We start from the raw sequence: 26,675 nt of genomic DNA on the forward strand, positions 1-26,675 counted from the left end.
ACAGATGGCTGTCTCCGCGCAAACTGAAAATCGGAACCATGTTGACCGACAACGGAAAGAACATGGTGTCTGCTCTGCGTCAAGGAAGGTTGTGCCATGCGCCATGCATGGCTCACGTGTTCAATCTGGTTGTCAAGCGGTTCCTAAAATCCACCATCCCACTGCAAGACATCCTTAAAATGTCACGTAAACTTTGCATGCATTTCAGCCATTCCTACACCGCAAAGCACACCCTCATTGAGCTGCAGCGGCAGAACGGAATTCCACAGCATCGCCTGATCTGCGACGTTGCAACAAGGTGGAATTCAACCCTACACATGTTAGACCGCCTTTACGAGCAGCGAAAGGCCATCACCGATTTCCTGATGTTACAAGCGGATAAAGGTACTCCCCTGTGTAACTTCGATGTCAGCCATTGGCAGCTCATGCGTGACACCTGCCGCTTGCTCAGGCCCTTTGAGGAGGCCACGCTATTCGTGAGTCGGCAGGACTATGGGATGAACGACGTCATTCCTCTGTTGCACGTCCTTGAACAAATGCTGTTAACAATGGCTGGTCAGGGTGCGGTAGACGTGGCGCACAGATCTCAACGCCACATGACCCCTGTGGGGGCAGGACAGGAAGAAGAGGAGGAGGTAGAGGAGGACATTTGTGCTCAGGAATTATTGAGTGAAATGGGTGGTTTTTCCACTCAGCGGACAGGAGTGGAGGAGCAGGAGCATCTGGTAGAGGAGGAGGAGGAGGAGACAGAGGACCCAGACGCACCATGGCAGTATGCTGTGGAGATGGAGGCAGGGAGTCCCTCGCATTCCTTGGCACAAATGGCCCATAGCATGCTCGGTTGCTTGCGTAGCGACAGCCGAATAATAACCATCAGACAGAGGGATGACTTTTGGCTGTCCACCTTGTTGGACCCTCGCTACCGTTCCAAAATGGTGGCCTTTTTCACACCTGCTGAGAGGGAGGCCAAAATAACGTACTATAAAAACCACCTATGTAGTCAGTTGGTCTCTGCCTTTGTGTGCCAACGTCCATCCTCAGACACTGTGGGCCCTGTACGCTCGCGTTCCGCTGCCATGGCAGCAGGGGAGGGGTGGTAGGAGCAGTGGCAGCTCCACCAGCAGCGGCTGCCTCAGTCTGCAGTCGATGATGAGTAGCTTTCTTCACCAGCGCAGTGAGGAAACTACTAACCAGCCGCAGCAGCAGCAGCAGCAGCAGCATCAGGTGGACCTGGAGCAGGACCTCAAACAACAGGCTTGGGCCTACTTGGAGAGCACCCTGCCAACCGAGGTAGACAATCCCCTTGACTACTGGTCAACGAAACTTGACCTTTGGCCCCAACTAGCTGAATTTGCCCTTGAAAGGCTGTCATGCCCGGCCAGTAGCGTGGCATCGGAGCGCGTGTTTAGTGCGGCAGGAGGTATTTTAACTCCGCGGAGGACACGACTGTCCACCCAAAGTGTGGAGAGACTCACGTTTGTGAAAATGAATCAGGCGTGGATTAGTCTGGATTTCAAACCACCAGTTCCTGACACAACTGACTAAATCCGCCATGAATCATGCCTCAAACATGTGCCACTTTCAGGTCTCCTCACACACTGCTGGTGTGTAGAATTTTTTGACATAGGGTGCTGGCAGATTACGGGCCTCCCATAGCTGCTGCCAGGCCCCTAATCTGCCATAGGCCCCTATATACCGCCTCCTCATGCTGCTGCCAGGTCCAGAGTCTCTCATGGGTCCCTGTACGGCCTCCCATTGCTGCTGTCTCCATCGCCACACTCTGCCATGTGCCACTTTCAGGTCTCCTCACACACTGCTGGTGTGTTGAATTTTTTGACATAGGGTGCTGGCAGATTACGGGCCTCCCATAGCTGCTGCCAGGCCCCTAATCTGCCATGGGCCCCTATATACCGCCTCCTCATGCTGCTGCCAGGTCCACAGTGTCTCATGCCATGTGCCACTTTCAGGTCTCCTCACACTGCTGGTGTGTTGAATTTTTTGACATAGGGTGCTGGCAGATTATGGGCCTCCTATAGCTGCTGCCAGGCCCCTAATCTGCCATGGGCCCCTATACCGCCTCTTCATGCTGCTGCCAGGTCCACAGTCTCTCATGCCATGTGCCACTTTCAGGTCTCCTCACACTGCTGGTGTGTTGAATTTTTTGACATAGGGTGCTGGCAGATTACGGGCCTCCCATTGCTGCTGCCAGGCCCCTAATCTGCCATAGGCCCCTATATACCGCCTCCTCATGCTGCTGCCAGGTCCAGAGTCTCTCATGGGTCCCTGTACGGCCTCCCATTGCTGCTGTCTCCATCGCCACACTCTGCCATGTGCCACTTTCAGGTCTCCTCACACACTGCTGGTGTGTTGAATTTTTTGACATAGGGTGCTGGCAGATTACGGGCCTCCCATAGCTGCTGCCAGGCCCCTAATCTGCCATGGGCCCCTATATACCGCCTCCTCATGCTGCTGCCAGGTCCACAGTGTCTCATGCCATGTGCCACTTTCAGGTCTCCTCACACTGCTGGTGTGTTGAATTTTTTGACATAGGGTGCTGGCAGATTATGGGCCTCCTATAGCTGCTGCCAGGCCCCTAATCTGCCATGGGCACCTATACCGCCTCTTCATGCTGCTGCCAGGTCCACAGTCTCTCATGCCATGTGCCACTTTCAGGTCTCCTCACACTGCTGGTGTGTTGAATTTTTTGACATAGGGTGCTGGCAGATTACGGGCCTCCCATTGCTGCTGCCAGGCCCCTAATCTGCCATAGGCCCCTATATACCGCCTCCTCATGCTGCTGCCAGGTCCAGAGTCTCTCATGGGTCCCTGTACGGCCTCCCATTGCTGCTGTCTCCATCGCCACACTCTGCCATGTGCCACTTTCAGGTCTCCTCACACTGCTGGTGTGTAGAATTTTTTGACATAGGGTGCTGGCAGATTACGGGCCTCCTATAGCTGCTGCCAGGCCCCTAATCTGCCATAGGCCCCTATATACCGCCTCCTCATGCTGCTGCCAGGTCCAGAGTCTCTCATGGGTCCCTGTACGGCCTCCCATTGCTGCTGTCTCCATCGCCACACTCTGCCATGTGCCACTTTCAGGTCTCCTCACACACTGCTGGTGTGTAGAATTTTTTGACATAGGGTGCTGGCAGATTACGGGCCTCCCATTGCTGCTGCCAGGCCCCTAATCTGCCATAGGCCCCTATATACCGCCTCCTCATGCTGCTGCCAGGTCCAGAGTCTGTCATGGGTCCCTGTACGGCCTCCCATTGCTGCTGTCTCCATCGCCACACTCTGCCATGTGCCACTTTCAGGTCTCCTCACACTGCTGGTGTGTAGAATTTTTTGACATAGGGTGCTGGCAGATTACGGGCCTCCCATAGCTGCTGCCAGGCCCCTAATCTGCCATAGGCCCCTATATACCGCCTCCTCATGCTGCTGCCAGGTCCACAGTGTCTCATGCCATGTGCCACTTTCAGGTCTCCTCACACTGCTGGTGTGTTGAATTTTTTGACATAGGGTGCTGGCAGATTACGGGCCTCCTATAGCTGCTGCCAGGCCCCTAATCTGCCATAGGCCCCTATATACCGCCTCCTCATGCTGCTGCCAGGTCCAGAGTCTCTCATGGGTCCCTGTACGGCCTCCCATTGCTGCTGTCTCCATCGCCACACTCTGCCATGTGCCACTTTCAGGTCTCCTCACACTGCTGGTGTGTAGAATTTTTTGACATAGGGTGCTGGCAGATTACGGGCCTCCTATAGCTGCTGCCAGGCCCCTAATCTGCCATAGGCCCCTATATACCGCCTCCTCATGCTGCTGCCAGGTCCAGAGTCTCTCATGGGTCCCTGTACGGCCTCCCATTGCTGCTGTCTCCATCGCCACACTCTGCCATGTGCCACTTTCAGGTCTCCTCACACTGCTGGTGTGTAGAATTTTTTGACATAGGGTGCTGGCAGATTACGGGCCTCCTATAGCTGCTGCCAGGTCCCTAATCTGCCATAGGCCCCTATATACCGCCTCCTCATGCTGCTGCCAGGTCCAGAGTCTCTCATGGGTCCCTGTACGGCCTCCCATTGCTGCTGTCTCCATCGCCACACTCTGCCATGTGCCACTTTCAGGTCTCCTCACACTGCTGGTGTGTAGAATTTTTTGACATAGGGTGCTGGCAGATTACGGGCCTCCTATAGCTGCTGCCAGGCCCCTAATCTGCCATAGGCCCCTATATACCGCCTCCTCATGCTGCTGCCAGGTCCAGAGTCTCTCATGGGTCCCTGTACGGCCTCCCATTGCTGCTGTCTCCATCGCCACACTCTGCCATGTGCCACTTTCAGGTCTCCTCACACTGCTGGTGTGTAGAATTTTTTGACATAGGGTGCTGGCAGATTACGGGCCTCCTATAGCTGCTGCCAGGCCCCTAATCTGCCATAGGCCCCTATATACCGCCTCCTCATGCTGCTGCCAGGTCCAGAGTCTCTCATGGGTCCCTGTACGGCCTCCCATTGCTGCTGTCTCCATCGCCACACTCTGCCATGTGCCACTTTCAGGTCTCCTCACACTGCTGGTGTGTAGAATTTTTTGACATAGGGTGCTGGCAGATTACGGGCCTCCTATAGCTGCTGCCAGGCCCCTAATCTGCCATAGGCCCCTATATACCGCCTCCTCATGCTGCTGCCAGGTCCAGAGTCTCTCATGGGTCCCTGTACGGCCTCCCATTGCTGCTGTCTCCATCGCCACACTCTGCCATGTGCCACTTTCAGGTCTCCTCACACACTGCTGGTGTGTAGAATTTTTTGACATAGGGTGCTGGCAGATTACGGGCCTCCCATTGCTGCTGCCAGGCCCCTAATCTGCCATAGGCCCCTATATACCGCCTCCTCATGCTGCTGCCAGGTCCAGAGTCTGTCATGGGTCCCTGTACGGCCTCCCATTGCTGCTGTCTCCATCGCCACACTCTGCCATGTGCCACTTTCAGGTCTCCTCACACTGCTGGTGTGTAGAATTTTTTGACATAGGGTGCTGGCAGATTACGGGCCTCCCATAGCTGCTGCCAGGCCCCTAATCTGCCATAGGCCCCTATATACCGCCTCCTCATGCTGCTGCCAGGTCCACAGTGTCTCATGCCATGTGCCACTTTCAGGTCTCCTCACACTGCTGGTGTGTTGAATTTTTTGACATAGGGTGCTGGCAGATTACGGGCCTCCTATAGATGCTGCCAGGCCCCTAATCTGCCATAGGCCCCTATATACCGCCTCCTCATGCTGCTGCCAGGTCCAGAGTCTCTCATGGGTCCCTGTACGGCCTCCCATTGCTGCTGTCTCCATCGCCACACTCTGCCATGTGCCACTTTCAGGTCTCCTCACACTGCTGGTGTGTAGAATTTTTTGACATAGGGTGCTGGCAGATTACGGGCCTCCTATAGCTGCTGCCAGGCCCCTAATCTGCCATAGGCCCCTATATACCGCCTCCTCATGCTGCTGCCAGGTCCAGAGTCTCTCATGGGTCCCTGTACGGCCTCCCATTGCTGCTGTCTCCATCGCCACACTCTGCCATGTGCCACTTTCAGGTCTCCTCACACTGCTGGTGTGTAGAATTTTTTGACATAGGGTGCTGGCAGATTACGGGCCTCCTATAGCTGCTGCCAGGTCCCTAATCTGCCATAGGCCCCTATATACCGCCTCCTCATGCTGCTGCCAGGTCCAGAGTCTCTCATGGGTCCCTGTACGGCCTCCCATTGCTGCTGTCTCCATCGCCACACTCTGCCATGTGCCACTTTCAGGTCTCCTCACACTGCTGGTGTGTAGAATTTTTTGACATAGGGTGCTGGCAGATTACGGGCCTCCTATAGCTGCTGCCAGGCCCCTAATCTGCCATAGGCCCCTATATACCGCCTCCTCATGCTGCTGCCAGGTCCAGAGTCTCTCATGGGTCCCTGTACGGCCTCCCATTGCTGCTGTCTCCATCGCCACACTCTGCCATGTGCCACTTTCAGGTCTCCTCACACTGCTGGTGTGTAGAATTTTTTGACATAGGGTGCTGGCAGATTACGGGCCTCCTATAGCTGCTGCCAGGCCCCTAATCTGCCATAGGCCCCTATATACCGCCTCCTCATGCTGCTGCCAGGTCCAGAGTCTCTCATGGGTCCCTGTACGGCCTCCCATTGCTGCTGTCTCCATCGCCACACTCTGCCATGTGCCACTTTCAGGTCTCCTCACACTGCTGGTGTGTAGAATTTTTTGACATAGGGTGCTGGCAGATTACGGGCCTCCTATAGCTGCTGCCAGGCCCCTAATCTGCCATAGGCCCCTATATACCGCCTCCTCATGCTGCTGCCAGGTCCAGAGTCTCTCATGGGTCCCTGTACGGCCTCCCATTGCTGCTGTCTCCATCGCCACACTCTGCCATGTGCCACTTTCAGGTCTCCTCACACTGCTGGTGTGTCCAATTTTTTGACATAGGGTGCTGGCAGATTACGTGCCTCCCATAGCTGCTGCCAGGCCCCTAATCTGCCATGGGCCCCTATACCGCCTCTTCATGCTGCTGCCAGGTCCACAGTCTCTCATGCCATGTGCCACTTTCAGGTCTCCTCACACTGCTGGTGTGTTGAATTTTTTGACATAGGGTGCTGGCAGATTACGGGCCTCCCATAGCTGCTGCCAGGCCCCTAATCTGCCATGGGCCCCTATACCGCCTCCTCATGCTGCTGCCAAGTCCAGAGTGTGTCATGGGTCCCTGTACGGCCTCCCATTGCTGCTGTCTCCATAGCCACACTCTGCCATGTGCCACTTTCAGGTCTCCTCACACTGCTGGTGTGTTGAATTTTTTGACATAGGGTGCTGGCAGATTACGGGCCTCCCATTGCTGCTGCCAGGCACGTAATCTGCCATGGGCCCCCGTACCGACTCCTCATGCTGTGACGTTGCAACAAGGTGGAATTCAACCCTACATATGTTAGACCGCCTTTACGAACAGCGAAAGGCCATCACCGATTTCCTGATGTTAAAAGCGGATAAAGGTACTCCCTGTGTAACTTAGATGTCAGCCATTGGCAGCTCATGCGTGACACCTGCGCTTGCTCAGGCCCTTTGAGGAGGCCACGCTATTCGTGAGTCGGCAGGACTATGGGATGAACGACGTCATTCCTCTGTTGCACGTCCTGGAACAAATGCTGTTAACAATGGCTGGTCAGGGTGCGGTAGACGTGGCGCACAGATCTCAACGCCACATGACCCCTGTGGGGGCAGGACAGGAAGAAGAGGAGGAGGTAGAGGAGGACATTGGTGCTCAGGAATTATTGAGTGAAATGGGTGGTTTTTCCACTCAGCGGACAGGAGTGGAGGAGCAGGAGCATCTGGTAGAGGAGGAGGAGGAGGAGACAGAGGACCCAGACGCACCGTGGCAGTATGCTGTGGAGATGGAGGCAGGGAGTCCCTCGCATTCCTTGGCACAAATGGCCCATAGCATGCTCGGTTGCTTGCGTAGCGACAGCCGAATAATAACCATCAGACAGAGGGATGACTTTTGGCTGTCCACCTTGTTGGACCCTCGCTACCGTTCAAAAATGGTGGCCTTTTTCACACCTGCTGAGAGGGAGGCCAAAATAACGTACTATAAAAACCACCTATGTAGTCAGCTGGTCTCTGCCTGTCTGCGCCAACGTCCATCCTCAGACACTGTGGGCCCTGTGCGCTCGCGTTCCGCTGCCATGGCAGCAGGGGAGGGGTGGGGTGGTAGGAGCAGTGGCAGCTCCACCAGCAGCGGCTGCCTCAGTCTGCAGTCGATGATGAGTAGCTTTCTTCACCAGCGCAGTGAGGAAACTACTAACCAGCCGCAGCAGCAGCAGCAGCAGCAGCAGCATCAGGTGGACCTGGAGCAGGACCTCAAACAACAGGCTTAGGCCTACTTGGACAGCACCCTGCCAACCGAGGTAGACAATCCCCTTGACTACTGGGCAACGAAACTTGACCTTTGGCCCCAACTAGCTGAATTTGCCCTTGAAAGGCTGTCATGCCCGGCCAGTAGCGTGGCATCGGAGCGCGTGTTTAGTGCGGCAGGAGGTATTGCAACTCCGCGGAGGACACGACTGTCCACCCAAAGTGTGGAGAGACTGACGTTTGTGAAAATGAATCAGGCGTGGATTAGTCTGGATTTCAAACCACCAGTTCCTGACACAACTGACTAAATCCGCCATGAATCATGCCCCAAACATGTGCCACTTTCAGGTCTCCTCACACTGCTGGTGTGTTACATTTTTTGTCATAGGGTGCTGGCAGATTACGGGCCACCCATAGCTGCTGCCAGGCCCCTAATCTGCCATGGGCCCCTATACCGCCTCCTCATGCTGCTGCCAAGTCCAGAGTCTCTCATGGGTCCCTGTACGGCCTCCCATTGCTGCTGTCTCCATCGCCACACTCTGCCATGTGCCACTTTCAGGTCTCCTCACACTGCTGGTGTATTCCATTTTTTGTCATAGGGTGCTGGCAGATTACGGGCCTCCCATAGCTCCTGCCAGGCCCCTAATCTGCCATGGGCCCCTATACCGCCTCCTCATGCTGCTGCCAGGTCCAGAGTCTCTCATGGGTCCCTGTACGGCCTCCCATTGCTGCTGTCTCCATCGCCACACTCTGCCATGTGCCACTTTCAGGTCTCCTCACACTGCTGGTGGGTTCCATTTTTTGTCATAGGGTGCTGGCAGATTACGGGCCTCCCATAGCTGCTGCCAGGCCCCTAATCTGCCATGGGCCCCCGTACCGACTCCTCATGCTGCTGCCAGGCCCGTAATCTGTCATGGGCCCCTGTTGTCGCTTGTTGGCATATTCCGCTCGTTCAGATGCTCCTTCTCCTGCTACTCCTCTTCACGGATTCCATCAGCAGTCTTTCTTGGAATCCGTTTCCAAGAGACAACAGTTTGCGAGCACGCACCAGACGGTGCAGAAACTGAACGTCCTCCTGTCCAAGTTGCTGCTGCCAGGCTCGTAATCTGTCATGCGCCCCTGTACCGCCTCCTCATGCTGCTGCCAGGTCCAGAGTGTGTCATGGGCCCCCGGACCGAGTCCAAATGCTGCTGCCAGGCCCGTAATCTGTCATGGGCCCCTGTACCGCCTCCCCATGCTGCTGCCAGGTCCAGATTGTGTCATGGGTCCCTGTACGGCCTCCCATTGCTGCTGCCAGGCCCGTAATCTGCCATGGGCCCCCGTACCGACTCCTCATGCTGCTGCCAGGCCCGTAATCTGCCATGGGCCCCTGTACCACCTCCTCATGCTGCTGCCAGGTCCAGAGTGTGTCATGGGTCCCTGTACGGCCTCCCATTGCTGCTGTCTCTATCGCCACACTCTGCCATGTGCCACTTTCAGGTCTCCTCACACTGCTGGTGGTTTCCATTTTTGTCATAGGGTGCTGTATGGCCTCCCATTGCTGCTGCCTCCACCGCCACACTGTGGCTCCACACTCTGGTTTTGGCCCCGTGACTGCCCAAATGAGTGAAGTGTGCGGTGATTCTAAGATCGACGGCACTCATCTGCATGTCATACTGCCTGACAGTATTATTTCTCTTCCCCAGCAGACTCCAAGGGCATTTAAATTAAAGGTACAGTGTTCAGCACTAATATTAAGTCTCTCTGAAGCCTAGAAACACCCTTTTTTAAGTTAAATTCACAGCGAATATATTCGACTCGAATCGAAATTTTTCCACGAATTCGCCGAATCAGTCGAATCGAATTTTTGAATACTTCGCTCATCTCTAGTTATAACTTTAATTCTTTGCATTTAAAAAAAACATTTTTACTTAAGGGGACAAAGTCCTCTATGTGATGACTTTTGATGACAGGTTCTCTTTATTGAGACATCCAGGGTCTAAAAGACCCCCAATGTCTTCCCTGTACTCCATTGGATGTAATGTAGTGCACATCGAACCGCATTACATTCTTTGCCAGCCTCGATGGTCGGGAAATCTGTCATAACGTCACTTCTGGGTCAGGACAAGAAGGGAGTGAACGTGTCCGCTCTCTTCCATCCCCTCTACCCTCCAGCACCCGCTGAACTGTGCCAACAGATGGGCAAGCAGAGCCGGGGAAGCATAGTAGGTACAGGAGAGGATCACACACACGGGGTGGCAGAGGCTGGCACCTGAAAGGAGAGCCCTGCGGCTTGCCCTCAGCAGGGATAAAGATTAAAAACAATACTTGCCCGGCCCCCAGAACTACATGTCCCGGGCGTCGGGTGATGTAAAGTGACCATCCCTGCATGATGAGCCGACATTGACCTCACAGCACTGCCTCAGAGCAAACTAGTCATAGGAAGGATCAGATTTATCATTCCTTGTCTGCAGATCTAATACTCATCAAAACCAGTTCAGAGACCAAACAAACCCAACAGAGAAAAGGGGCCCCGGACCTCAAAATTGTAGTAAACACTAAACAGTCCAAACAAAATGTCTTCCCATGGGGGGAGTAGTTCTTCAATGTCCAGCAACCCTCCTATTCCCCCCTCACATCCACATCCTATTATTGTGTGACCAATACCATCCAAATCATTCTTACTTTCATTTCCCAAAGTTATCCGTCTACAATGAGACCTGTATAGATCACATGATGGCACCAATGAGGATGGAGGAGGACCGGAGTCACATGACTGAGAAGATACTAAACCTCACCCTGCAGATCATCTACCTGCTGACCGGAGAGGTGAGGAGGATTCTGGGAGGTCACATGACATCACTCCTATCTCTATTAATAAAACACAGACCTGACCAGAGAGGTGAGGAGGATTCTGGGAGGTCACATGACATCACTGTAACGGACATGTAAAATTTATTGTAACGGACATGTAAGATTTGAGTGGAAATATGGAATCATAGCCATGACAGGTTGAGTAGATTAGATTATGTCAGGCCCTTTCATTACAAAGGTGTGTGCAGGAACAGTCTGGTAATTAAGGATGTACATTGAGCCCCCTGGGCAGTAGGGAAATTAATAGAAGGTACAAACAAATGGTCTGGGATCAGATGTGTATGTATACACAATTCCTCAATAGGCCTTACAGACCCAATCATCATTTAGCATTAATTAGTCTAAAGCCAGGTTCCTGGAGGTGACAACTTTTGTGTGTCAATCAGGTTATCACCTTCTGGGAAAGCCAGTGACAGCAGACAGACTGTCTGCCTTTTGTGGAAAGCTCTATAGGTAATATTCACATCAAAGAGGTATGTTTAATCTCTTATAAAAGATGAAATATTAGTTGGAGAGATATGAACATGATTCCTTTGTGCAGGCCATTCTGTGCGCTACATTTACATATAAGAATCATATTGTGGCTTGGGGAGGAAGCCAGGGAAATGCATGGAATGGTTAGATGACGCGGGGGTGCGACAGTCGGATGGTGTTTGGTACTGTTGCGATCGGGCTGACGCGCTGGTGTCAGAAATCCAATCCCCGACTTGGTGTTCAGGCCAGTCTCGGCCCAATTGAACTTGGGCAGGTCCATACACAGTACCTTTTGTGGGCAGGTCAGGACCACCTCCCTCAGAGTCAATTGGCCAAAGACTAATGTCCCGCCCATGTCCAAATCGCCATAAATTGAACGCACGGACATTTGGACAGTGTGATTCGTACGGAGCTGGTTCGATTGACTAGCGGATTGCCAAGTTTCTGGCTTGCTCCAGCCGCAGGGTAAAGTGTTATTCTGTCTTTTTATTCCCTTTTATTTTATAGTAATTAGTCATTTGTGTGTCTTCTTATATCTTTTGTATTTGCTGTAACCTTTTATCTTTTGTACATGTTTTATGCACTGCCCACTTTGGGAAATTAAATCTTAAAATTAATTAGTGAACTTCTGTGTATTTAAGCACGTGCTCATATCTTCGGAGAGACTAGATCGAGAGATTAGATTGGGTTATATTGTATTTTAGTGCCTTTAAAAACGCTCGGTTAAGCTCATTGCCAATCTGTATGCAACTGCACTGTGAGTGGGCAGATTGCACGCAGATTGCAAAGGTAACAGATCTGCCAGACGGAGATCTGTGTGTGTGTGGTGTCTCAACAGACCGTTCTGCGGATAAACTGTTGGGTGGTGGCAGGCTACCTTTGTGGTGCGTCTGGTGTGGGGGTGTGTGGACAGTGGAAGGGTTATCAACACCGGGGTTCAAGCTAGGATAGCTGAAGGGACCTTTAGAAGGGTGTGTGATTACTAAGCTGGTCCTCAACTCTAATCAGGGCACCAGGTTGTATGTAAGATCGTATCTGCCAGTGTGTGGTGGACCAGCTGGATTGGAGTGGAGTCTCCATCTGGTGGTGGCCAGAGGTAGTGCAGGCTGTGAAAAGGTATCACGGCTGATCTTATATACGGTTTGAGATATTTAAGTGTAAATCCCTTTATTATCCCCTCTTTACCACCCTGTCGCGGCCGCACGTGTGCGTCACGGTTAGCTAGTCGCTGTGGGCGTGGCGTGTGGGGGACATGTGACAGGGTGATCGTTTTAAGCGAATCCTTGACAATCACTCTTATCTCTATTAATAAAACACAGACTAGACCGGAGAGGTGAGGAGGATTCTGGGAGGTCACATGACATCACTTCTATCTCTATTAATAAAACACAGACCTGACCGGAGAGGTGAGGAGGATTCTGGGAGGTCACATGACGTCACTCTCATCTCTATTAATAAAACACAGACCTGACCGGAGAGGTGAGGAGGATTCTGGGAGGTCACATGACATCACTCTCATCTCTATTAATAAAACACAGACCTGACCGGAGAGGTGAGGAGGATTCTGGGAGGTCACATGACATCACTTCTATCTCTATTAATAAAACACAGACCTGACCGGAGAGGTGAGGAGGATTCTGGGAGGTCACATGACATCACTCTTATCTCTATTAATAAAACACAGACCTGACCGGAGAGGTGAGGAGGATTCTGGGAGGTCACATGACATCACTCTTGTCTATTCTGGTCAATAGACCATTTTATTTTTGCACACATTTAGATGATGTCAGGTGGTTGATATTGTTTTATTTGTCTCCTGATCTGTAGGATTATGTTGTAAAGAAGAAGTCTAGTGGGGAGCCAATCTCAGGAGGATGGAGCAGAACCCAGAGCCTCACCATGGTGCCTCCATCTCATTCTCTGATACCTGAGAGGGAGAAAGAGCAGAAGATTCTGGAACTGACCACCATGATGGTCCACCTGCTGACAGGAGAGGTGAGCGGTGCCGGGAATTCTGGGACATTCTCCAGTAACAGACAAGGGATGTGTCTGGATGGTGACTGTATCATTGTGTGTGTCAGGTTCCTATAAGGTGTCAGGGTGTCACTGTCTATTTCTCCATGGAGGAGTGGGAGTATTTAGAAGGACACAAGGATCTCTACAAGGACGTCATGATGGACAATCAGCAGACTTTGGGTTTTGTGAAGATTGTAAGGAAGGAATTTCCCCGGAATGAGACGATATTGAAGCTCACCCTGGAGATCCTCAGCCTGCTGACTGGAGAGGTGAGTGTAATGAAGGGGTTAAATCTGACTGGGCTGTACACTGGGAGGGATTCAGAGTCACTTGAAGTCTTCTGATGTTCTGTAATCAATAACGACATCCACACAAGTACTATGAATACATAAAGTGTCCGGACTCTATGAGATTTGGTTATAGCACAAGATGGCGGCATTGGTTATAGAAGAGAACAATCTCAGCTTTAGTCCAATCAGGGAGACCCATGATTACCAGCATGCCACGCCCACTGACCACTAAATCCATGGGTGACATTTCCTGGTGGGTCAGTGAGCCTTACTAGTAAACCATTAGTGACTCTATTATATGACTTCTAGAAGGAGCTATAAATCTGACCCCATTGTCATCATATCATTGGATGGAGATGTCTGTCCTTTGCTGAGTCGGCACATTGTGGCCAATCCCTGGAGAATAAATCTAGAGCTGACCATAGAAGTGAGGGATTATGGGAGAGTGAGATTTATCTTTGTATTACACAGAACTGTACAGGAGTCATGAAGAAATCTACCGACAATGACACCAGAAGGAGATCTCATCGTATGACCACAAGATCCTCGAGAATCCAGAATCCCATCACCATCCCCCCACCTCCATCCCTGATCCCTACAAGACAGAAGACACAGAAGATTCTAGAAGTCACCAAGAAGATGATGGAGCTGCTGACAGGAGAGGTGAGCGGTGCCGGGAATTCTGGGACATTCTCCAGTAACAGACAAGGGATGTGTCTGGATGGTGACTGTATCATTGTGTGTGTCAGGTTCCTATAAGGTGTCAGGGTGTCACTGTCTATTTCTCCATGGAGGAGTGGGAGTATTTAGAAGGACACAAGGATCTCTACAAGGACGTCATGATGGACAATCAGCCGCCCCTCACATCACCGGGTAAGAGGAGACTTTATTGTAAAGGAGAGAGCAGTACGGAGGATCCACCTAGATCCCCCATCATCTGATAAACACATAGAAAGAATGGATTGGGTCTCAGGAGATGGGAGACAGCGGTGTAGGACCTCTGCAGCTTGTCTCATGTGGACATCTAGGCACCACTGCTTGCTGAATACCAATATTATGAGGCCTGACCTTTACACTGTATAATTTATTTTGTACATTCCATACTCCTGACCCCTGCACTATATACTCTGTTGTACATTACATACTCCTGACCCCTGCACTATATACTCTGTTATACATTACATACTCCTGACCCCTGCACTATATACTCTATGTTGTACATTACATACTCCTGACCCCTGCACTATATACTCTATGTAGTACATTACATACTCCTGACCCCTGCACTATATACTCTATGTTGTACATTACATACTCCTGACCCCTGCACTATATACTCTATGTTGTACATTACATACTCCTGACCCCTGCACTATATACTCTATGTAGTACATTACATACTCCTGACCCCTGCACTATATACTCTATGTTGTACATTACATACTCCTGACCCCTGCACTATATACTCTATGTTGTACATTACATACTCCTGACCCCTGCACTATATACTCTATGTTGTACATTACATACTCCTGACCCCTGCACTATATACTCTATGTTGTACATTACATTCTTCTGACCCCTGCACTATATACTCTATGTTGCACATTCCACACTCCTGACTTCTGCTCTCCCCCTCCCCCAACTGCTATATATACACATAATATGTATTCTCTTTTGTTCCCCCCATTTCCTCCCAGCTGGACATTTTATAATGGATGATGTGATTGGAGCACAGACTTTTACATGGTGATAATAATGTGATAACATCCTCCAAATTTGGACCCTTAAACAGAAAGTGATAATGAGGGAGGAGTCAATACCCCAATGATGGTGGTCTTCAGGATCAGTCCAGTCTTCATCTTGGTTGTTCTCCCCCCATCCTCACTCTCTGACCTCTGGTGGGGCTCAGCCCCGCTGTTCTTCATGACTAAATCATGGACTAAATAAGGAAGTGCAGTACTTCTTGTGTTGGGAAGATGGCGATGAGTGATAGAGGGGGTGGGGACCCTCGTCCTATAATCCCTCATCACTGTCCCTCCTATAAAAGACAGTTCTGGTTGTTTCCTCACTCTCTGACTAAGGTCCATGAATAAGGAAATGACCTGGTAGGAGATCAGAGGAGCCATTTCCTAGTTCCCTTGAGGGTGGAATTGTAAGCTCCTCAGAGCCCAAGCTGCCTGATGTGGGTGGAGTCCTGGTTTGGGGGAACCAATCAGCTCCTGTCTAGTAATCCTCTTTGTATTTTAGTCCATGGCCGGGAGATGAGGAAAACCTCCAAGGATTGTCTCACTTTGTCTCCAGACTGGAAAGTAGAAGATGAGGACATCACAGAGTATAGTCCAGGAGAAAACCCGGCTCCCTCCAATGTCCATCCGGCACCACCCAGTGTAGATGGACCATCGGATTCCTCGTATCCTGAGGAACCTCAGACTGTGCGGGACCGGGCCGGCCTTCCAACAGGGAAGAAGTTCTCCTGTACTGAGTGTGGGAAATGTTTCCGTTATAAATTTGGTCTTAATAGGCATCAGAGATCTCACACGGGGGAGAAGCCATATTCCTGTCCTGAGTGCGGGAAATGTTTTTCACAGAAATACGGTCTTCACACACATCAGAGATCTCACACGGGGGAGAAGCCGTATTCCTGTCCTGAGTGTGGGAAATGTTTTTCAACTAAGTACTATCTTTACGCACATCAGAGATCTCACACGGGGGAGAAACCATATTCCTGTCCTGAGTGCGGGAAATGTTTTTCACAGAAATACGGTCTTCACACACATCAGAGATCTCACACGGGGGAGAAGCCGTATTCCTGTCCTGAGTGTGGGAAATGTTTTTCAACTAAGTACTATCTTTACGCACATCAGAGATCTCACACGGGAGAGAAGCTGTATTCCTGTCCTGAGTGTGGGAAATGTTTCCGTTATAAATTTGGTCTTAATAGGCATCAGAGATCTCACACGGGGGAGAAGCCATATTCCTGTCCTCAGTGCGGGAAATGTTTTTCACAGAAATACGGTCTTCACACACATCAGAGATCTCACACGGGGGAGAAGCCGTATTCCTGTCCTGAGTGTGGGAAATGTTTTTCAACTAAGTACTATCTTTACGCACATCAGAGATCTCATACGGGAGAGAAGCTGTATTCCTGTCCTGAGTGTGGGAAATGTTTTTCAACTAAGTACTATCTTTACACACATCAGAGATCTCACACGGTGGAGAAGCCGTATTCCTGTTCTGAGTGCGGGAAATGTTTTTCATGCAAGTCCCGTCTTTCCATACATCAGAGGTCTCACACAGGGGAAAAGCCGTATTCCTGTCCTGAGTGCAGGGTATGTTTTTCAGCGAAGGCCAATCTTCAGAAACATCAGAGATGTCACATGGGGGAAATGCCATATTCGTGTCCTGAATGCGGGAAATGTTTTTCAGTGAAGTCCAGTCTTCAGAAACATCAGAAATCTCACACAGGGGAGAAGTCATATTCCTGTTCTGAGTGCAGGAAATGTTTTTCAGATAAGTCCAATCTGTACATACATCAGAGATCTCACACGGGGGAGAAGCCGTATTCCTGTTCTGATTGTGGGAAATGTTTTTCACAGACATCTGATCTTTACAGACATCAAAGATCTCACATGGGGGAGAAGCCGTATTCCTGTTCTGAGTGCGGGAAATGTTTTTCACAGAAGTCCAGTCTTAACACACATCAAAGATATCACACAGGGGAGAAGCCGTATTCCTGCCCTGAGTGCCGGAAATGTTTTTCACAGAAGTCCAGTTTTTACTCACATCAGAGATCTCACACGGGGGAGAAGCCATATTCCTGTTCGGAGTGTGGGAAATGTTTTGCAGAAAAATCAAAACTTGTCAGACATCAGAAGTCTCATGTGGTTGAAAAGCCATTTTCCTGTCTTGATTGCAGGAAATGTTTTTTGAAGAAGTCCAGTCTTTACACACATCAGAGGTCTCACACGGGAAAGAAGCCACTTTCCTGTCCTGAGTGAGGGAAATGTTCCTGTTAGAAGCCTTCCATAACCTAATATCATTACTAACATATGTATGAATGTGTTGGATCTTAATAAAATAATTGATTTATTATATTTCAATTTTTCTAGATTTGGAAAAGTGAGATAAACAGACTATTGTTAGTCTATGTGAATACATATGTATATGGATATATATCTTGGGTTTGTTCTCTACATTCTAGTAACATGTGGTAGTAATTAGTCATGAATTGGTTAGCTGGCTTCCCTCCCCCATCTCTGTGGGGAGGAGCTAAAGTTTCACTAATAGGAGAATTGTAAGAATCTATTTCATACATGTTAAGCTTACACATTTTATACTGTAATATTTCTTGATTAGGATATTTCTATATGATATAACTTTTATATTAAGATTACTTTTGGGAGAATATATATATATATATATATATGTGTAGTATATATGTGTAACACATCCCATCCCCCCTGACTGATGGAATGTCAGTGAAGGTTTGATTAGAGGTCCCAAGGATTCATTTTCAGACTCTCTCCTAGGGGAGGGGAGAAGACTGAAGGTTTGTTCTATACATCTGTCACCAGATATTATTGTGGGACTATAAGAACCAGAGAGGAAAACCAGCCAACTTTTAGGAGAGGGAGGGGGCTGAATCGCTCCTTTATAGAGCAGAACAAAGACTTTTTGGTGGCACACTTTTTAGAAGCTGGGCTGAGGAGACTACAGATTCACACAAACAATTTTACATACAATTTTTTTCTCAAGAACATAACTATATTTTTGGACATTATCTAAACATTCTGAATTCCAATATTTTATTTCTAATTGTATGCAATATTATTATTAAACACATTTTTGAGTTTATGTAAGAGTTGGAAGGACTTTCTATTTTGGAGTTTTCTCATCAATACAAGTTTTAAGGTCTTTTTTTTTTTTTTAAATAATGTTATTGGGAAAGTTAAGGCAGATCAATGTACAGTGGGGATGGAAAGTTTGGGCACCCCAGCTAAAAATTTGTATTAATGTGCATAAAGAAGCCAAGGAAAGATGGAAAAATCTCCAAAAGGCATCAAATTACAGATTAGACATTCTTATAATATGTCAACAAAAGTTAGATTTTATTTCCATCATTTACACTTTCAAAATAACAGAAAACAAAAAAATGGCGTCAGCAAAAGTTTGGGCCCCCTGCAGAGTTAATATCTTGTACTGCCCCCTTTGGCAAGTATCACAGCTTGTAAATGCTTTTTGTAGCCAGCCAAGAGTCTTTCAATTCCTGTTTGAGGTATCTTTGCCCATTCTTCCTTACAAAAGTCTTCCAGTTCTTTGAGATTTCTGGGCTGTCTGTCACGCACGGCTCTTTTAAGGTCTATCCATCGATTTTCAATGATGTTGAGGTCAGGAGATCGTGAAGGCCATGGCAAAACCTTCAGTTTACGCCTCTTGATGTAATCCCCCGTGGATTTCGAGGTGTGTTTAGGATCATTATCCATTTGTAGAAGCCATCCTCTCTTTAACTTCAGCTTTTTCACAGATGGCATCAAGTTACCATCCAAAATTTGCTGAAATTTTATTGAATCTATTTTTCCTTCTACTCGTGAGATGTTCCCTGTGCCACTGGCTGCAACACAACCCCAAAGCATGATTGATCCAACCCCATGCTTCACAGTTGGACAGAGGTTCTTTTCATTACATTCTGTGCCCCTTCTTCTCCAAACGTACCTTTGCTCATTCCGACCAAAAAGTTCAATTTTAACCTCATCGGTCCACAGAACTTGTTTCCAAAATGCATCAGGCTTGTCTATATGTTCATTTGCAAAGTTCAAACAATGATTTTTGTGGTGAGGACGTAGAAGAGGTTTTCTCCTGATGACTCTTCCATGAAGACCATATTTGTACAAGTATCTCTTTATAGTGGAATAGTGTACCACAACTCCAGTGTCTGCCAGATCTTTCTGGAGGGATCGTGCAGTCAAACGTGGGTTTTGAATTGTTTTTCTCACAATCCTGCGAGCTGTTCTGTCTGATATTTTTCTTGGTCTTCCAGATCTTGCTTTAACTTCCACTGTTCCTGATGACTGCCATTTCTTAATTACATTCCGAACAGAGGATATTGACATCTGAAAACGCTTTGCTATCTTCTTATAGCCTTCTCCAGCTTTGTGAGCGTCAACTATTTTCAGTTTCAGTTTTCTAGACAACTGCTTAGAAGAACCCATGGTGCTGATTGTTGGGGCAAGGTCAGATGAGTCTGGGCATTTAAAACCTTTGAGATTGACATCACCTGGTCTTCCCAGACGATGATTGACAACAATCCATGACACTGGCAGGTCTCAGCTTGGCAAAGGGGGCAGTGCATGCTATAAATTCTGCAGGGGGCCCAAACTTTTGCAGACGCCATTTTTTGGTTTTCTGTTATTTTGAAAGTGTAAATGATGGAAATAAAATCTAACTTTTGTTGACATATTATAAGAATGTCTAATCTGTAATTTGATGCCTTTTGGAGATTTTTCCATCTTTCCTTGGCTTCTTTATGCACATTAATACAAATTTTTAGCTGGGGTGCCCAAACTTTCGATCCCCACTGTACATACAAATATGGATTACAGTCCGAACATAGACACAATATGCAGCATCCCGTTTTCAAGACGGGCTATGGGTTTGAATCAGGGTGGATTTGATTTAAATCAAACTGATTTAAATCACGATTTAAATCCTAGTTTTCTACATAAAGACTAATTCTTGCCGGTATAACTTTAATATACAAGTAGATGAAGATTTTTAGAATAACAACTTTTCATATTAGTTTTTTTATCCCCAGTTTAATAGGTTCATCATTCTTATTTGGACAACTTTTCTGTTGTACTTAGGAAGGAGAAAAATAATCATTACCTTAATAATAACAATGTAAATAGATTTATTCAACTGAAACAACAACATTCCAGCAGATGTTATTCGCTTAAACATCCATGTTTGTTAACTAATTTGGCTAAACAAAATATATATATTTTAAGAAACTTAGACTGTCAGCCCCTCCCTCCTCACACTGTCGGCCCCTCCCTCCTCACACTGTCGGCCCCTCCATCCTCACACCGTCGGCCCCTTCCTCCTCACACCGTCGGCCCCTTCCTCCTCGAACTGTCGGCACCTTCCTCCTCGCACTGTCGGCCCCTTCCTCCTCGCACTGTTGGCCCCTCCCTCCTCGCACTGTCGGCCCCTCCCCCCTCGCACTGTCGGCCCCTTCCCCCTCGCACTGTCGGCCCCTCCCTCCTCGCACTGTCGGCCCCTCCCTCCTCACACTGTCGGCCCCTTCCTCCTCGCACTTAGTTTCACTTTCTTCTTGTGCAGATCTATTCCACTCCAAACAATCAGAAAAATATTGTTTCTATTCTATTCACTGAACTTCTTGCACCTTGGCAGTGAAGGGGTTGATTCTGTATTCATCGGTTTGTAGAAGTTAGGATGAAGGTCTTTTTCTTAACTCTGTTCCTGTTATAACATTTTTGCTGTGAAGAAGAGGCATGTGATCTCCGCTGAGTCAAATTCAGTTTTGAGAACTGCAAAAGTAAACCAATCATCTGTGATAATATCTTGTAGGCAGAGAAACTGCCCAATAATCTTACAGAAACCTCTGGAGAGCGTGACATTGTGAATGGAGCCATGGAATTTATGTACCAGAAACCTCTGGAGAGTGTGACATTGTGAATGGATTCATGGAATTTATGTACCAGAAACCTCTGGAGAGCGTGACATTGTGAATGGAGTCATGGAATTTATGTACCAGAAACCTCTGGAAAGCGTGACATTGTGAATGGATTCATGGGATTTATGTACCAGAAACCTCTGGAGAGCGTGACATTGTGAATGGAGTCATGGAATTTATTTACCAGAAACCTCTGGAGAGCGTGACATTGTGAATGGAGTCATGGAATTTATTTACCAGAAACCTCTGGAGAGCGTGACATTGTGAATGGAGTCATGGAATTTATGTACCAGAAACCTCTGGAGAGCGTGACATTGTGAATGGAGTAATGGAATTTATTTACCAGAAACCTCTGGAGAGCGTGACATTGTGAATGGAGTCATGGAATTTATTTACCAGAAACCTCTGGAGAGCGTGACATTGTGAATGGAGTCATGGAATTTATGTACCAGAAACCTCTGGAGAGCGTGACATTGTGAATGGATTCATGGAATTTATGTACCAGAAACCTCTGGAGAGCGTGACATTGTGAATGGATTCATGGAATTTATGTACCAGAAACCTCTGGAGAGCGCGACATTGTGAATGGATTCATGGAATTTATGTACCAGAAACCTCTGGAGAGCGCGACATTGTGAATGGATTCATGGAATTTATGTACCAGAAACCTCTGGAGAGCGCGACATTGTGAATGGATTCATGGAATTTATGTACCAGAAACCTCTGGAGAGCGTGACATTGTGAATGGATTCATGGAATTTATTTACCAAAAAAATTAAACATATACAGCCTTATTCTACATAATTAAAAAACGAATCTTTATTTCATGATGGAATAACCTTTGGATGGTAATATATTTTTCTCAAAAAGCATTTTATTTAAAAAAATCTGATTTAAATTTAAAAAATCCACTTCCGGTTCCGGCGCCGCATGAGCTAGGGGACAGATCCCACGGCTGCGGACACACCGGCTTATAAATACCTCCCCCTGCACCGAGGGACCTACCTGTCAGGCACGGGAGTGCCTCTAAGTCTCCCCCATCCGATCCCGGATGGATAGATATCTGCGGCCGGCGGCACCCAGCCCTGATCCCGCGGCTCGGTCCCTGGGGAACATCTCTTCCCCTCTTGCAGCCAAAATTTCCGCCGCACACGATCTGTGCAGCATTAGCATTAGCTGCACCAGGGACGACAGCACGGATGCCAGACTGGCAGGCATGGAGACTGAGCCTGCAGCATATCCAGGAGCAGGTAGGGGGGTCTCACAACTGTCACACACCTCTCCACCAGGGCAGGCTGATACCAGTGATCCTATGGACCAATATGAAAAAATTGCACAGGCAGTGGCCTCATTATTGCTACCTACCATCACAGAGGCAGTAGACAGGGCCGTTACGCAGGGCATAGAACAACTGAGAAGGGATCTGGGAGAAAATGTTAAACGCATAACTGAAGCGGAGCAGCGCATCTCTGATCTGGAGGATGAGGTCCAAGCGATACAGGCGGGGGCCACACATTCAAAGCGGGCGCAACAAACCATAATGGACAAACTAGATGATCTAGAAAACCGCTCTCACAGGAATAACCTGCGTGTCATAGGCCTCCCAGAATCCTACAATTCAGATTCATTGTCTGATATCTGCTCTAAACGCATACCGGCAGCCTTAGGTATCACGACTCCATGCCAGGTTGAACGGGCACATCGTTTGGGCGCACCCTCCAACGACAGACGCACACCCCGTTTGACAATAGTCAAATATCTCAATTACGCTGACCGGTCGGCCATACTCAATTCCTTTCGCAACTCAGATTATTATTGCAGATTATTCTCAAGAAGCATCTCGTAGGAGAAAATCGTTTCAACAGATTTGCGGCATATTATTCCAAAAAGGGATCAAATTTACCTTAGCGTATCCTGCTACACTCCGCTTCACCACACCTACAGGAGAGCCTAAATCATTTGCACATCCAGAGGAAGCCCTTCTATTCCTTCAACATAATAATCTATCGGATGTCGCCGGCCCTCCACTATCACAGCGTTCACGAGATCCCACCCCGAGAGACCAGCGTAGCCCAAGAAAGGAACCGCCAAAACGCCAACGGGTCAATTTTACCTCAGCAAAACAAAGACCACCCTGAGAGCTGATGCTCCCGTCACCTAGGCACCTGCTCACAATTTGTCCCCCAGGTTAATGTTCTCTTGAGCCTTCTTTTGCTCCTAATTTGAGGTTAAGCTAGGAAATAATTAGGCTTTGTTGCCATGTTTGCCTTTAGCCATTTCATGTTACTGTTGCGGCTGCGTCTTGGCGCATTTCCTTGCCTGCGATACTGAGGTTGAGGCCAGGACGAGCTGCCCCTCCTTCAAAGATGGTCCAGGCGACCATCGGGTTTATTCACTTGCCACTAATATTATTATTGTATTGGTTCATGCAGCCTCTTGGTGCAGAATGCACACCCTGTCACTTCCGGTAACGCGGGCGAGGATAGGAGCTAACATGCGGAATAATGTGAAGTCCTTCATGCCTAAGCAGTTTATTATATATATTGTATTTTTGCTGGACCCCTGTTGGGTCATAACGAGATGTGTATCTTTCCATCCTCTCCCTTCTCTTTCCTCCCTTCTTATCTTTATTTCTATTTTCTGCTTACCCGGGGACCTTCTGGAGCCTCCTTCATCTACAACACGAGAGATTAGGACATATAGCGATACCCTAAGAGAGTTGACACCAAGTAGCATTGCTTTTAATTCACCTCTGAACACTTACATACCCGAGCCTCCATGACTCGTATAATATCGTGGAATGTTAAGGGCCTAAGATCCCCCCACAAGCGTATGGCTATTCTTCGCCATCTTAAACGATTGAAAACGGACATCGCATTTCTGCAAGAAACACATCTGACACAATCAGACTTTTCACGTCTCAATAAACTATGGGTGGGTCAAGTATTGGGATCTCCCTCACAGAGAGGTAAAGCGGCAGTAATCATTCTTATACATAAGCGTCTTACTCCAGACATTCTAACACTAGCTGCGGATGATGAGGGACGATATGTGGCGGCGCATGTCAAGTTGGGAGCCTCCTCCTTAGCGTTCGTCAACATATATGCCCCAAACTCTTCACCTAAGCCCTTCTTTCAAGACATATCCTCTAGAATAGGGAATCTCTTGCACCTCCCGCTCGTGATGGGAGGTGACTTTAATCTATGTATGAATACACAGGAAGATCAACTCAAATCTTCCACCTCAATTCACCTATCTCCCCCCAACACCCCCCCAACACACGTTATTAAAAAACTTTACAGAGGCACTACAACTCACAGACGTATGGCGTCTGAGTCATCCAGAAGGAAGAGAATTTACTTCCTTTTCTCCTGTTCATCATACCTTGTCCAGAATTGACTATTTCTTTGTCAATCCCGTCTTATTAAACAACGTTACAGAATCTACTATACATGACATAGCAATCTCTGATCATTCCCCGATCTCTCTATCAGTCCAGACACTACAACCTCCACTCCATACAGCCACATGGCGCTTCCCTTCATATTTAGCAAATAATCAGGATTTGCTTCGGGTACTGAACACCGCCTGGAACGAGTATTGTGATACTAATGCAGAGCACCGAGATAACCCCAATCTATTCTGGGAGACGGGCAAGGCTGTGTTACGAGGCAGAATTATTGCATTTGCTGCAACGTACAAGAAAAACCTACTTCAAAATTATACGGAAGCAAGTGCTAGTCTAAGACAAGATCAAAAGGATTTGGCAAGTCTCAACTCTCCTGATCGTAGGAAAGCTTGGACGGAGGCCAAACAACGCTTTGATACATGGGCAGCAGCTCAAGAAGCTACACGACAATCCTATAGTGACCTTCAATTCCATAAATTCGGCAATAAGCCAGGCAAGCTACTAGCAAGACTATGTAAAAAACGTACACTCCCACCCTCTGTACATCTCTGAAAGACACACAGAGGCAATTAAAAAGTGACCCTTCAGATATTATTTCTATATTGGAGAAATTTTACCAAAATCTTTATGGCCCAGACCCTATAGATACTGCTAGAGCCACCTCCTTTCTGGATCAAATCTCGTTACCTCATTTAGACACAATGACACTTCAAACTCTAAATGCCCCCATTACTCAATTGGACATCTCTTTAGCCATTAAAACTCTCACAATTGGCAAAGCTCCCGGACCTGATGGCTACACAGCCGAATTTTATAAACTATTGACCAAAACTCTTTCCCCCACCTTGCAATCGGTGTTTCAATCAATTCAGGGGGGGGGGGGCTATTTACCCTCCGGATCTCAAGCACACATAAAACTGATTGCCAAAAAAGACAAAGATCCATCGGACCCCGAATCATATCGGCCGATTTCTCTACTGAACCTAGACGCAAAACTCCTGTCAAAAATTATTGCTTCACGACTTGCAACTATACTACCCAACCTTATACATTCCTCACAAGTGGGTTTTATACCGGGTCGATCGGCAACATCAAATATCCGTAAAGTGTTGTTGGTTCTAAACCAAGCCTCTAGTGTTACATCTCTGGATACAGCAATTGTCTCATTGGACGCTGAGAAGACATTTGACAATGTAAATTTCGAATGGCTTTTCTTGACACTACAGAGGTTTGGATTTGAGGGCCCTATTATGCATCTGATCCAAGCAATGTATTCATCCCCAACAGCTCAGTGGTAGCGGCTGGCCTCACATCTAACCCGATTCAGTTGCACAAGGGCACTAGACAGGGATGTCCTTTATCCCCCCTACTTTTCAACCTGGCCCTGGAACCATTAGCGCGCTTCCTATTATTTCAATCTGAACTTCATGTATTATAATTAACCAACAGGAGCTGAGACTTGCTTTATTCACAGATGATATTTTAATCTTCACCTCTAACCCATCCTTGGACCTGCCATACATACAGCTTGTCTTCTCCTCCTTCCGGCTGTGTTCGGGACTCCGAATAAACTTTTCTAAAAGTGAGGTGCTTCCACTATGCCAATCACGCCCTCCGCTCTGCACTCAATACTCAGTCTTTAAAATTGCACATAAACATATCACATATCTAGCCATAAAAATAGGGAAATTATCTTCCTCTCTATACACGCTAAATTATACGCCAATGATTGCTAGGATCACTGGGGAACTGGAAATGTGGAAGGACCTTCCGCTCTCACTTTTGGGCAGATCGCATCTTTTTAAGATGGTAAGCTTCCCAAAACTTCTCTATCCACTACAGACCATTCCTCTCCTCCTCAAACACAGCGACATAACCAAATTACATCGGGCTCTCTCAAAATTTTTATGGAAGGCCAAACGTCCCCGTATAACGCTTACCAAATTATTTGTACCCCGCAGTGAAGGAGGCTCAGGCCCCCCAAATATACGGGTCTACAATCTCTCATGCATCCTACGTGTTGGTTTAGACTGGCTCACTCATTCCTCCAATTACTCCGATTACCA

At 48.1% G+C, this 26,675-nt stretch overlaps 1 protein-coding gene and 1 pseudogene across 1 annotated transcript in view; both read left to right on the forward strand.

Annotated features, from left to right (window-relative positions):
* LOC149445428 (uncharacterized) overlaps window positions 1-18,361 on the forward strand; it is a 49,490-nt pseudogene extending 31,129 nt beyond the window's left edge.
* The window catches only part of LOC149445429 (oocyte zinc finger protein XlCOF29-like), a 56,091-nt gene continuing 39,970 nt past the window's right edge, over window positions 10,555-26,675 (forward strand). The window contains exons 1-3 of the mRNA XM_089653862.1: window positions 10,555-10,679; window positions 13,026-13,483; window positions 13,976-14,167. Of these exons, the coding sequence (XP_089509988.1) occupies window positions 10,584-10,679; window positions 13,026-13,289 (360 nt within the window). The 5' untranslated portion in view covers window positions 10,555-10,583 and the 3' untranslated portion in view covers window positions 13,290-13,483; window positions 13,976-14,167. The remainder of the gene's footprint in view (window positions 10,680-13,025; window positions 13,484-13,975; window positions 14,168-26,675) is intronic.

Source organism: Staurois parvus, unplaced genomic scaffold (genome assembly GCF_062004578.1).
Source record: "Staurois parvus isolate SC_StPar_1 unplaced genomic scaffold, SC_StPar_1.0 ptg000721l, whole genome shotgun sequence".
NCBI lineage: Eukaryota > Metazoa > Chordata > Amphibia > Anura > Ranidae > Staurois > Staurois parvus.